Source organism: Nylanderia fulva, unplaced genomic scaffold, assembly GCF_048542155.1.
Source record: "Nylanderia fulva isolate GAGA-0341 unplaced genomic scaffold, ASM4854215v1 Scaffold2, whole genome shotgun sequence".
Classification (NCBI taxonomy): Eukaryota; Metazoa; Arthropoda; class Insecta; order Hymenoptera; family Formicidae; genus Nylanderia; species Nylanderia fulva.
This window is the reverse complement of record NW_028190263.1, coordinates 8,134,805-8,147,039: the sequence shown is the minus strand read 5'-3', so window position 1 is coordinate 8,147,039 and position 12,235 is coordinate 8,134,805. Positions and strand designations below refer to the sequence as shown.

The 12,235-nt window shown below is 29.5% G+C and overlaps 1 protein-coding gene across 33 annotated transcripts; it reads right to left on the bottom strand.

Annotated features, from left to right (window-relative positions):
* Positions 1-783: 783 nt before the first annotated feature.
* sw (cytoplasmic dynein 1 intermediate chain short wing) lies at positions 784-11,653 on the bottom strand. Of its 33 annotated transcripts, none has more exons than XM_029310439.2 (14): positions 11,495-11,653; positions 10,935-11,055; positions 10,719-10,815; positions 10,536-10,641; positions 10,325-10,455; positions 8,496-8,633; positions 6,974-6,994; positions 4,552-4,599; positions 2,737-2,916; positions 2,484-2,640; positions 1,975-2,347; positions 1,675-1,906; positions 1,163-1,590; positions 784-1,041 (listed from the first exon to the last, which is right to left on the bottom strand). In XM_029310439.2, the coding sequence occupies exons 2-14, from the start codon at positions 11,034-11,036 to the stop codon at positions 880-882; spliced, it is 2,175 nt and encodes a 724-aa protein (XP_029166272.1). In that variant the 5' UTR covers positions 11,037-11,055; positions 11,495-11,653; the 3' UTR covers positions 784-879. The 33 variants fall into 33 exon arrangements, with proteins under 33 accessions (XP_029166272.1, XP_029166286.1, XP_085338277.1 ...); XM_029310453.2 differs by having other exon boundaries at positions 8,496-8,555; XM_085482151.1 differs by having other exon boundaries at positions 2,737-2,892; positions 8,496-8,555.
* Positions 11,654-12,235: the final 582 nt, after the last annotated feature.

The following is a 12,235-nucleotide window of genomic DNA, read 5'->3' as shown; positions in this document are numbered from 1 at the left end:
AAAATAATGAGGAAATACTTTGATTATTATTAATCGATAAGGTCTTGGTTTTTACGAGACTGCCGCGTTATCGTATTTAATTATAATATTATCATACGATGCGTCATGAGCAGCAAGATTGACGTCATCTCATCATGGTTCATATAATACAATCTATAATTGTTGAATGTCAATCTATGAATGTTATGCTTTGTTATATATAAAAAATATACGCGATAAAAGAAATATATATTATAATCGTAAAATAAAATGTGTCTTGTGAATATTTTATTTGCAATACTTTACAATGAATGACATACATTTGTATTGACTTAAGTAAAATATTACAAAAGTATTTTAATAAATATACATTTCTTAAAATAGTTGTATTACATGAGATGATCAAATAAAATGAATTATGTGAGCAAATTACTTGAGTTGGAAATTACATAAACATATCAATATAATAGTTTAATTAATATGTAAACAAATATTGTGCATTTTCAGAGAATTTATTTTTATAATTCTCTATCAATGGCTTAATCTCCTGAATCTTTTGAAATACAATCTAAATGTTATTTACAATTCTGCTAATATATATTTAACTAATATATCTTTTTTATCATATTAATTAAAGATATATTTCTATTAGAATTACTATTAATATGTTCAGCACATTTAATATATGTATCTTTAAACATTAGAGATATATTTCTTGATATAAACTAACTTCCATGAACAGCAAAAAACAAAATATTGGCGAGACTATCCACATTTAACATTTAAAATAATCACAAAGCGTAGTAATCAAAATTTTTCAATATTTTATATTGATTGCAAGTATAAATATTTCAATAGAAAATTATTAAATAAAACAAATTAAACAAAATTATTTACTTTTTATCTCAGAGGAACTGATGAAATAGATGTCATAGATGTTAACGAAGACGGTCCAGAACTAAGATTAAGTTTATCCAATTCTTCATCTGCTTTGTTGTTCTTCAGATCCTGTTGCGTATACAAAAACTTGTTCCATTCATCAAGTCTTGGATGAGCTAAATGCTATATGGGAAGAGAAATCAAATATAGTTCTCCTCAAACTTCAAAAATAAAATTTATCATTAGATTTATTACATAAATAAAGAATCAAGAAAAAAATCTTAAAAATAATTAGCATACGTACCTCGGCGACGTCATAAACCCATATTTTACCCGTGTCATCTCCGACAGTAACGTGCAATCCACTCGGTGTCCACGATACTCTATTCAGAGCCGGACACCCGTCGACGACAACGCTAGCAGCAGGTACTTCCGTATCCTGATTTAGATTCCATAAATCCAGCCTGCCTGAATCGTCAACAGAAGCAAACAACGCCGGATGTGTCGGCGACCAGGCGACATCGTAGACGTAATCGCCGTTGTGCTCGAAAGAATAAAGCGGCTTGTTCTCTTTGAGACTCCAGAGTTTAATAGTCCAATCGAGGGAAGATGTCAGGAACAGATGGGAAAAATCTATTCCGCCTTGTACCGCGTGTGCGCTAATGCCGGTCACCGGTCCCTGATGTCCTTCATATGTCTCTGTTAACCCGGCGCGGCTACCGTGTCGGCAAGCTGTTCAACAATACATTTAAATAGTGTTAATAATTTTGCATATATATATATATATATATATATATATATATAAAATGCAGTTACCTGAATAAACGGTTCCGTCCTCACTTCCCATGACGAAATTATTAACATCACCATGCGGAAAAGCCAAGCATGTAGCAGCAATCGCTTTCGATTGCTTTGTATGCAATTCCAATGCCTCCTGCGGTTGCGACAACATATCCAGACTCCACGAACACAATTTACCATCCGTCGAAATACTGATCAGATTGTGCGCATTTTGCGTTCCAACAACGCTTAAGCAGTATACAGGGTGCTGCAGCAAAAAATAACAATTTTCATAAACAATCAGAGCTAACTACCTAGAAATACGAAGTCACTTACAGTGTGTGCGGTAGCGGACAGAGGAGTGCGCTGTATAGGAGTTCTCTTCTGTACTCGATTGTCCCAAAGTACGATCTGACCGGAATAAGTGCCACCCAGAATCAAATTCGGATGGAATCTGGCGAACGTGGTGGACATGACGGGCGACTGACAGTGAAAGATAAATTCCGGGGTTGTTTTCTTGAATTTCGTATTCCAGATTAGGCACACTCCATCAGGATCATTTGGAGTATCGTCGTTGTTATTGTATGAAGCCGCCAAAAGTTCGGGGAACTGCGGCGACCAATCCATACTGGTCACACAGCGATTACGGGACCATCGTTCGCAGATAAATGAGCGATTTAGCCAAAGTCGTTGATGACTCTTCTCGTCCCTGCAAATGCAATTTACAGTTATATATAATTCTGCATAATTAAATTGATAATCAAGAGCAAAACGTATCTACTCTGAAATAATTATAGTTTCTGGAAAATTAAATACATTTTTAAAATGCCATCTTTTATACTTACATTCCATCTTCACCGTCCATAGTACCAGTGTAATCAGTATAAATATCGACCGATTCGCCTAATGCTCTCTCCACAATTCTGCTAGTGCGATCAAGGAATCGTTGGAAATCCTCGGATAGAATAATCATCTGCTTCTCTTCTTCACTAAGCTCTCGTACTTTTAATTAAGGAAAATTGAATTAATAAAAATGTAAAGATTTTTGATCGTTAAATGTAGGACCAAAATGCAAAGAGAATAATGATTTTTACTTACCTTCCTTCTTGGGTTTTTCTTTCTCTTTCTCTTGCTCTACTTGCGTCATGGCAGGCTGGACTTCCTTAACTTGCGGTAATCCGTGAGGGAGAATTCCCGGTGGAAGCTTACTTTGGAAACCGTCCATGTGCGGCAAGCTATTTTCTTCGTCTTCGGCTTGGCCATCATCAAATGTCAAAACTGTGGTGAATAAGCTGGTTCCGCTGTACCCTAACTTGCACGCAACTAACTATCTAGCTACTAATCTATCTATATTTACTTATTGTTAATTTCGACAATACTGAATAATGAATTTATCGAATCTCTTTTTTTTTACTATATTTTTTTTCAAAAAGGAGGAAAATTATTTTGCAACAAATATAAAATAAATTTAAAAAATTTTGTAATGTAGCAATTTGTCATTTTATATACATATCCATGAGAGAAAAACAACACTATGCATTCTACTAATCCGTAAATTCTAATATTTAATTTCTGCAACATCTTTATATCTGTTTCTATATTTCAAGTGCCAAAATTTACATGCCAGCATATCACAAAAAATAAATTTGTGCTCATTTCTTTAAAACAAAGTAATATGTTTTCTAATATAAATTATACAGATATAGCTAACTTGCAACTTTTAATAAAACTTTTTTCAAGGAACATTTAGAAGCATTGATAAATGTCATATCGAATAATATACCATGCTAAAAAACTTAAAATTGTATACATAAAAATCCAAGATTATATATACATATTATATTTATATGTATATATAATATGTATACATACTTATATATATATATGTAAGAATGTGAGCCTAGATGACATTAAAGTTAGACATATATACGAAAGGTGGACTGTTTGTTGGTGGACTCTATCACAAATAAAATTTTATATATATTATATCTAGACATTATTTTATCTCTTCAATAATTTTTAATTTCTCTCCACCCTTTGTGCATGCAATATCAATGAAATGGAACAATATATGGAAAATGTAAAGAAAAATACATGTGAATAATTGTCTAATTAATAAGAAAATATTAATTTCTCATTTACCCGTAATCTCTATTAACTATTATTAATTAAATCGTTATGATATAGAAATCAAGCGTAGTATCAGTAATACAAGTATATATGAAGATCAGTTTCACCATTTCTCTTTTTCAAAGCATTAATATTAATTTTATAAACGATTAATGAATAGAATTTGCGAACAATATAGTCAGAAAAGAAATGACTTACCATCGCGATTATACCTTTTTAAAAAATAATAAAATAAACAAATGCATATAGAATATGGGGTTGAATTAACGCAACTTCCCAGGTCTCATGCAGTGCTGATTAAATTTACAATAACTACGACAATGGCAACGAAAAAAAAAAATAAAATCTACAATTTTATCGTTTTAATTCTTAAAATAATAAAGAATTAATAAATGTGTGAAAACAAAATCTCAAAGTGTTAAATCTTAAATATCGTCAAATAGTGGATATCAATTTGCAGTATAATTCATTGCTTTAAAAAATAACAGTGCTATAAACAGTTCAACTTTTGCATGCGCATAAGCGAATATAAGTAAAGCGAATTTATCTCGGAAAGGGAATTATAAAATAATATAAAATAAAGCATCTTAATAAGCAATTTGTAAACGTCAGCGGCAATTCCCCTTTTTCAGTGCAAAATATAAAGCAAAAACAGCAAATTACAATAGAAAGTTATGTGAAAATTACTTTTAGACATAACTTTGTGAAAGTGCGAAATAGAATTATGGACATGTCCGTGAAATAATTAGGTACAGTGAATCGTCCTTAGAGAGGATTACCTACCTGTAAATTCGTCCTCCCATTCTAAACCAGGATTTAGATTGTACTCGTCTTGAAGGAGGGAAAAGAAAATGTCAATCAATTTGATATCCTATTTGCCGGAATAGCTTGTAGGCTTTTTTAAATATTTTTCTATCAACATTATTGATGCATAATGTACATGTACAAAAATTAAAAGTTACTTGAGTCTTTTGTCTCGCATATTATAATTTAATCGTGAAAAATTTCTACCGTTGGCATCATTCTCGCAATCTAATCTAATCTATATTGCAATATAAGATTCAAATAACTTTATCTGTTCTTTTTTGTCATGCAAAATACATCAACAGCTTTTTAAAAAATTTAAAAGTATAAATTGAAATGATTAAATCATAGAATATATATGTGTGTGTATATACACAAGCGTACAATATTCCCATTAGCGATTGTATGTTTCAAAATATTGATGCACTCTAAGGAGGCGTAATTTAGTCTATTATTATTTCTAATATGCATTTTTACAAGTCTAATGTGTTTTTGTGTCAATATAAAAAAAACTAGGAATCTTTGGTTTTAGAGACTGTTTTACAGATTTTTAATATATTAAAATAGTCTTATTTTTGCATAATGCATCAATTGATGTATAACATGACGAGGTAGGATATTCTTCGGAAATTAAATAATTTGGCGTCAAAACTCAGTATTAATAAATCTCAAAGAAGTTTCGAATAATAATTAAAATGAAGACAATAAGGGATCATGAAATTGAAATGACTTAATTTAATACAACATGCTGACATCTCCGACTACTAAATAAAAACTATATATGTTCTTTCGGGTTTCGATTCAATGACAAAATATTTGAAATAGTAATTTACTTTGTCTTAAAAAGTTAATTGAGAGCGGAAATAAATCTGTCAACATTCATCGCGATAAGAAATTCGCGATAAGAAATTTACGATAAGAAATTCACACGTAATATGCATATTATTTTGAGAATGCTGTACTACGCGATTTCACATAATTGTTTTCTTTTTAAGATGTTAATTTACTAATTACTACGCGCCACCCTCGTGCTGTTAGAAGCAATATTCTGTAATCAAGGAATATTTTATAAAGATTCCTTTGCCACACTAAAAAAGCTCAAGCAATACATCTTCATAAAGTACTAAGATGTGTGTTTTCAGATAGAGTTCATTAAAAGTAAAATTAGTATATTGAGAAAATAACGTGTCTAATAATAGATTATTTTCACAATTTGAATTTAGTTAATAATCCCACAACACTTTAGCTCTATAAAAATTGCTTCCATGTTAGTAAGCGTTGATGATATACATATGTTAGCATTCCCAAAGAGAATTTCAGATAATTAGAGATTAATAAAATCATAACATCGCGCCGAGAACTCTGGAAGGTGCGTTAAGTTGTGACAAGATTTGCCAATGGATATTTTCCTCAAAAGCCATTCTGACATTCTCATTTGAAATCAAGAATATCATTAAAATAATTCAGTCAGGGTTTTTTCTTTTTCATTTTTGTTTCATAATTACTTTGCTCTTTAGCCTTAAATATATATATTCCTTTGCCAATATTAAAATACAAAGAGAATATATATATTTTTTCGGTAACTATGTGTGAAATTAATAATATAGTTTGTAGAGATAGCTTAGGAAATATTGCTAATCGTATTTAAGGAGCCAGGGACGTTGAAACAATCATCTCCAAAATTTATACGTGCTCTTTGAGACTCAAGTATATGCAAATAGATTTGTGTTGTGTGCTCGATAGCAGATTTCTTTATTGTATAGAGTCGGGATGTCAGATAAGTATTTGAAAAATAACAGATACAATAAACAAGAACAAATGCACCAAAAAAAAAAAAAATAGATGAACATAACGAGAGAAAAGGAGTCAGAAGAAATACAAAAGCAGTCCGACAGCGCAAAAACCCGATTAGATTCTGGGTGGAGAGTTGTTTTTTTTACATTCTTGTATTTTTAACATTTCCTATTAAAAATCCCAAATTTGAAAGATAATTTTATAAGATATTTTTATCCGATTTTTAAACTTTGCTATATCTATTCTAAGATAAGGAAAAAAACACTATCTGTTATATTGTATTAAATTATGTATAACAAAAGTTTTGAGAGATTAAGAACAATATATACTATACACTTTACTATACTTTAGCGAGCGAATTTGAAATTCAATTCAATTTTTCTTACCTTAACGCGTTCGTTTTGGTATGAATAATTTTGAATAGCATGTAAAGTTTAATCTAACTGAATATTGCATTAATCTATTGCTAAAAATTAACATCTCTAATTTACAAACTATCTTTTCTTTAAAATGATCATTGCCTCAAGAGAATAATAAACTGAATCCAAGCTAAACCTAACTCTGAACCTAAAAGTCGCTTTCAGAACCAAGAAAAATCATAACTTACCGTAATAGTCGAATGCATGAGCTGAGAAGGGGAGGGAAAAAAATTGTACTTAGTTACGATATATCATAAGAATGCACTACACTAATAATACCTCTCTACACTCAGACTAGTAGTTCCAAATAAATTGATAGTAAAATTGTACAAAAATATAAGAAAAAATTTAATGCCTGTAATATGTTTGATAGTTTAAGATAAGGACATTTATCTTATAGGGAAAATAATAATATAAATTTTCAGATGCTGTACATAATTTGTTCGTGAAAATATCGGAAAAGTAAATAACGATAAATAAAACTAATATTTTATCGTGATATAATTAAAAAATAATATATATCTTGCAAGAGAGATTGCATAATATGCTGAATGTAGTTAGGTGGATATAATTTTGTAAATTCTTATATTGTGCAGTGCTTCTCGATTCCTATGTAGAGGAGGAAACGTACATATTCAGAATATTTACCATTTTTAGGATAATTAATGTTTACCTTTCATGTTCAACACTTTCGTTTACTAGCAATTACAGTGTCAATTAGTTATTGATCAATATTATGGCAAATAACTTTAATTTTTTCAAGTTGTATTTAAAAATAGATGCGCTCTTTCGAATAAACGAGCTGCAATATCGCACTTACATCCCTTGTCACACTTATGCCCACCCTCTAAGTCTCTCTCAAAAAATTTACTTTCTTATTATTCTTCTTATTAATATATGGAGAGTAATTATCAATGAAGCAATTATCTCCATCAATGTTAGAATACATGTTAGCAATTAATACCTATAAAGCATTAAAAATATAACATTAAAAAATATCATAAAAGAAATTATTTGAATATCTTATACGTATTTGTCATTAGGCCATTATAGCTTTTTATATGTGTATGTGTGTGTATTGGAAAAATATTGGTAATCATCATCTTGTGAGCACAAATACCAATTCTCTGCCAGCATGCATGAGTCATGGTATATAAGTTTTGTCAGAATTTTTGTCAGTTTCATTTGCATTCCCAATTCGTATGTTTTCCCCAAAAAACTGAACGTCTAGAGTTAATGTGCTGTGTAACTTTAACTTCTTTCAGTTAATTATTTCATTAAATTATTGAAGCAGGAGTAAGCTTTTTTATAATGCAAGCAAATGATCAGCTGTATGTGGAAGTATAAAACTGTCCTACAGACAGTCAAGATGACATACTTGTTTGTTTAAATAATATTAAAATATATAATATTCTAGTATTTAATTATAAATTTCCACATTCAAAATTCGCAAAATGGATCAAATATAAAATTAATTTTTATAGCAACTCATTGTATGTAATCTTCATGATTCCTCGTTGTCTTCATATTTTGAAATATATGAAGCACGAAAAATCAGCATAAAAAATATGCAGAGCAATGAATTTTAAAAGCGTAAAGCACCCCAAAGATTCTACATTTTTTCACTCGAAGTTTGACGTATCTCTACCTCTATAATATAATGTCGAACAACAATTATGGAAGGGTAGTAAAAAAGTAGACAGAACATACATAGGTAGTTTGGTGCAGACCCACCTTTCCTGGGACGCCACCAGTCAGTCTCAAAGTAGCCTGCGGAGCAAGAGTGAGTTGGTGTTGTTGTTGAACAGGAGGAGTAGATGGTGTATGCAGAGGACGATGTGGACAGTCCTCGTGTCCAACACCGGATGAATCGATCAGATTGTATCGCAAGACAAGGGAATACGCGTATGTTGAATTAACACCGCAAGATCAGTTAGGAAATATATATAAAGAATTTACTATTGTATCCGTATATATCTATTTATATATATATGTATATTTTTAGTATTTCCTTTAGCAGCATGTATTTCCAAATAATGAATTGGATAATATTATCTAATTGTAAAAACGTTTTTCCACCAAAGTTCAAATTTTATCAAAACTAGTGTCATATTTTTTTTACATAGTAAAGTAGGTGGTATAAAAATAAAATATATAAAATTAATAATTGGTTAATCATAATATAAATTGTTTATAATTTTCTTGTCAATTAGCAGAATGTAAGATTATATAAGATTAGTAATCAGTAAAACATATAATATAAACATACATGAGCTAACTGAATTTGCGGTTGTGTGTCATGGAAATGAAAATTATGTAAGAACATTGCCACCACCAAAAGAATCATAACTTAAACCAAACCCAGACTGATTATTATATATAGACGTGTAAACTAACTGTTATATATTGATTAATACATTTGTTATACACATATAATCTAAGGCTCACAATAAGAAGAAATACTATACCTCATTTCCAATTAATGAGAATGTAATAATATATTATAATTGTTTATTCTTCTCTCTTATACTGGTTTAAATACTACGTAGGTAATTAGCTCATATTTAAATATATTAATTAATGTTTTGCATAACATATTTTTTAAAGTAATCAATAACTGATTAAGATATAATCTTAAGTAACAATTAAAGCACTAAAGATAGTACTCAATGTTATTTTTTAATGTAAAATATTGTTTAAATAATAAAATATAAAAAATCATGTAAAAGTGTTGAAAAATATTAATCCCCCATAGATAATATAAATAAAAAAATACAAAATTATAATTGCACTGTACTAGATTATTAAATTTATGTTTTAAGAATATGTAAGTTTCCTCACCACTTGAAAATTAATCATAGAAAACAATTGAAAAGATTAACTCAATCTTAATGTTATTTGTCACACACAAAAAAATTAAAAATTAAAAAACTTGCGCTTGTGTGATTAATAATATTATTAATTTTATTTATAGTTAACACACAAGAAACTATTGTTAAGACTTTAGTACGTGGTTACAGATTTGTAAACACATTGTTGTAATTGAAAAAATGACATATATAATATACTCTCTCTTTTATACACCACCCATTTTACCATAGTCAATCATGAAAATTCTTTGATGTAAAAACTATGTGTAGGTTGATGATATTTCAGTGATTTTAAAAACACGCATTGTGAATGCATAAACTTGTGAACTTATATTAGAGTGAATCAATTGATAATCAATGGAATTATTTAGCATAAAATAGTTTAAATTATTTAGCATAAAATAGAAAAAAGATATTGTTAAAAATTATATCATATATGACATATAATATTTAATACACACCATCTTGTAAATTAATTAATCATATTTTAAGAATCTCCAAAAACAAATCATATTTCATCAATTCCATCAATATTTATGTCTTTAAATGTTGTGAGTTGAATACCAAAACACGTGTTTTCTAATATCTAGATATCTTTTTGCAAGATTACGAGTGAGATGTAACACTTATGTGCAATAAATAAATAATATAAGAGAAATATTGACTCACCGTCGTGGGATGTATGCGTTGTCTGAATGGTCTGTGTTTGCTTGCTGTAGACAACTGGTTCTTTCGGAGGAATGTTTGTATGTGCCACAGAAACGATTGTGAGCTCCCGATTCTTCCTTCGTCCTGCGCTGCTTTATACCAGAATAAAACATTATATAAAAATCCTCTTTGAAAATAAATATATATAAAAGATATAAATCATAATAAATACCTTTGAGCAGAATTTATACTAGAAGGTTGCAAACTAGCATCTGGTGTAGCATTGGCACTTTGTTCAGGAGTTAACGAACTCATACTAGATAAACTAGATAATACATCTAGAAATAAAAAAAAATAAAATGTTAAATAAAATATTTAAACAAATAATATATACATAATCAAATATATAATATACCTGATACCGGTGCTACACCCAAGGAGGACAGCATTGCATCTATCTCTTTCCGCTGGTCTTTGTCAGTACCAGCAGCCCTGACAGTTGCTTCCTCTACCTGTAATTCACAAATCATTTTAATATCATAATAATTGTACATATATTTTCATAAATATGCATATAAATAATATGCAACAAATTGTTTCTAATTAAACATTTATATTATTTATTTCTTACATCTTTCTGTTCTTTTTCTCTCCTGCGCCTTTCTTTTTCTTCTCTGATCGCTTGCAACTTTGCCTTCTTCCTTTCCAACTCAGCTTTCCGATCAGACATCATCTTGTCTATTGATTAATACCTGAGGGATTACATTATAAATTTTTTCATTGTTTAGTCAAGACAAAACAGAGAAAAAAAAGTGCAAATATTTATTTGTGATAAAGTATGCACATTTCAAAAAGATAATACATCTGTAACTAGTAAAGGGAAACATTGCATATAAGCCCAATGCAGTTATTGATCTTTCAATAATGACGTCAACCTCGTCAAAATCGTCGTCAAGACATTATAATCTATGCGAACGATTTTTTTCTCCGTGCTCAATCGTGATTGCCCTTATTGTTCGTAAAGACGTAGGCAAAGTTAATTGACATTTAAAAAAGTTGCGACTTTGAACACTGAACCCACCCTCGATCGAACTTGGGCGATGCCGACATAACAGATAACGGCTACTTGACCTTATACGATTGAGATATCATGAAAATGAAGTAGAGAATGAAAGTTGGATCTTGTCTTACCTTTGCTGTGGACAATGTGTAGATTCACGCGGCGAGAGAATCGATGAAAAAAGTGATTTTATTTACTTAATTCTACATTATTTTAAAGAATGACGTGTAAATCCATGCAATCTTCTTCACGAGAAATCCTGCAACTGCTAGACCTCTACAAGTGTTTGCTGCCAGAAGAACGATTCCAAGAGTCATCCGCTATCTTCGGTATTTATAGAGTGCCATCTATATGCACTTTCATTATTCGGAACCTCGTAGTGATTTGTGACTTAGCACTGTTGGTAAAATATGCACTTTCAATATATTTCTAAATTTAATCAAATCGCATAAATAATAAATATGTTTGTTATGTACAATGCGATAAATAATAAAATGCCGTATTAATAATTGTTTACTTTAGCTGGAAGTTAACATTGCAATTGTAGTTTCAAAATTGATTTTCTTTTTAATTTTTCGATTTTTTGAAATAATAATAAAATGAATAAATAATAAAATCCTTTTTTCACAGAATGTAAAGAATACTTAATTAATAAATAAAATTGTTATGCATGCGCTCTCTATAAATATAAATATGTCGAGATAATTTAATCATTTTAGAACAATGCAAAATTTATTGTTATGTAAAATTATAAATTTATATCGTTCTTTAGAGAGAGATGTCAATATATTTATCTCTTATTTTTATTATATTTTAGATATAATATGCGTTTCAGCATGCATGTGCTTATTATATACATATATTTTTTGTGT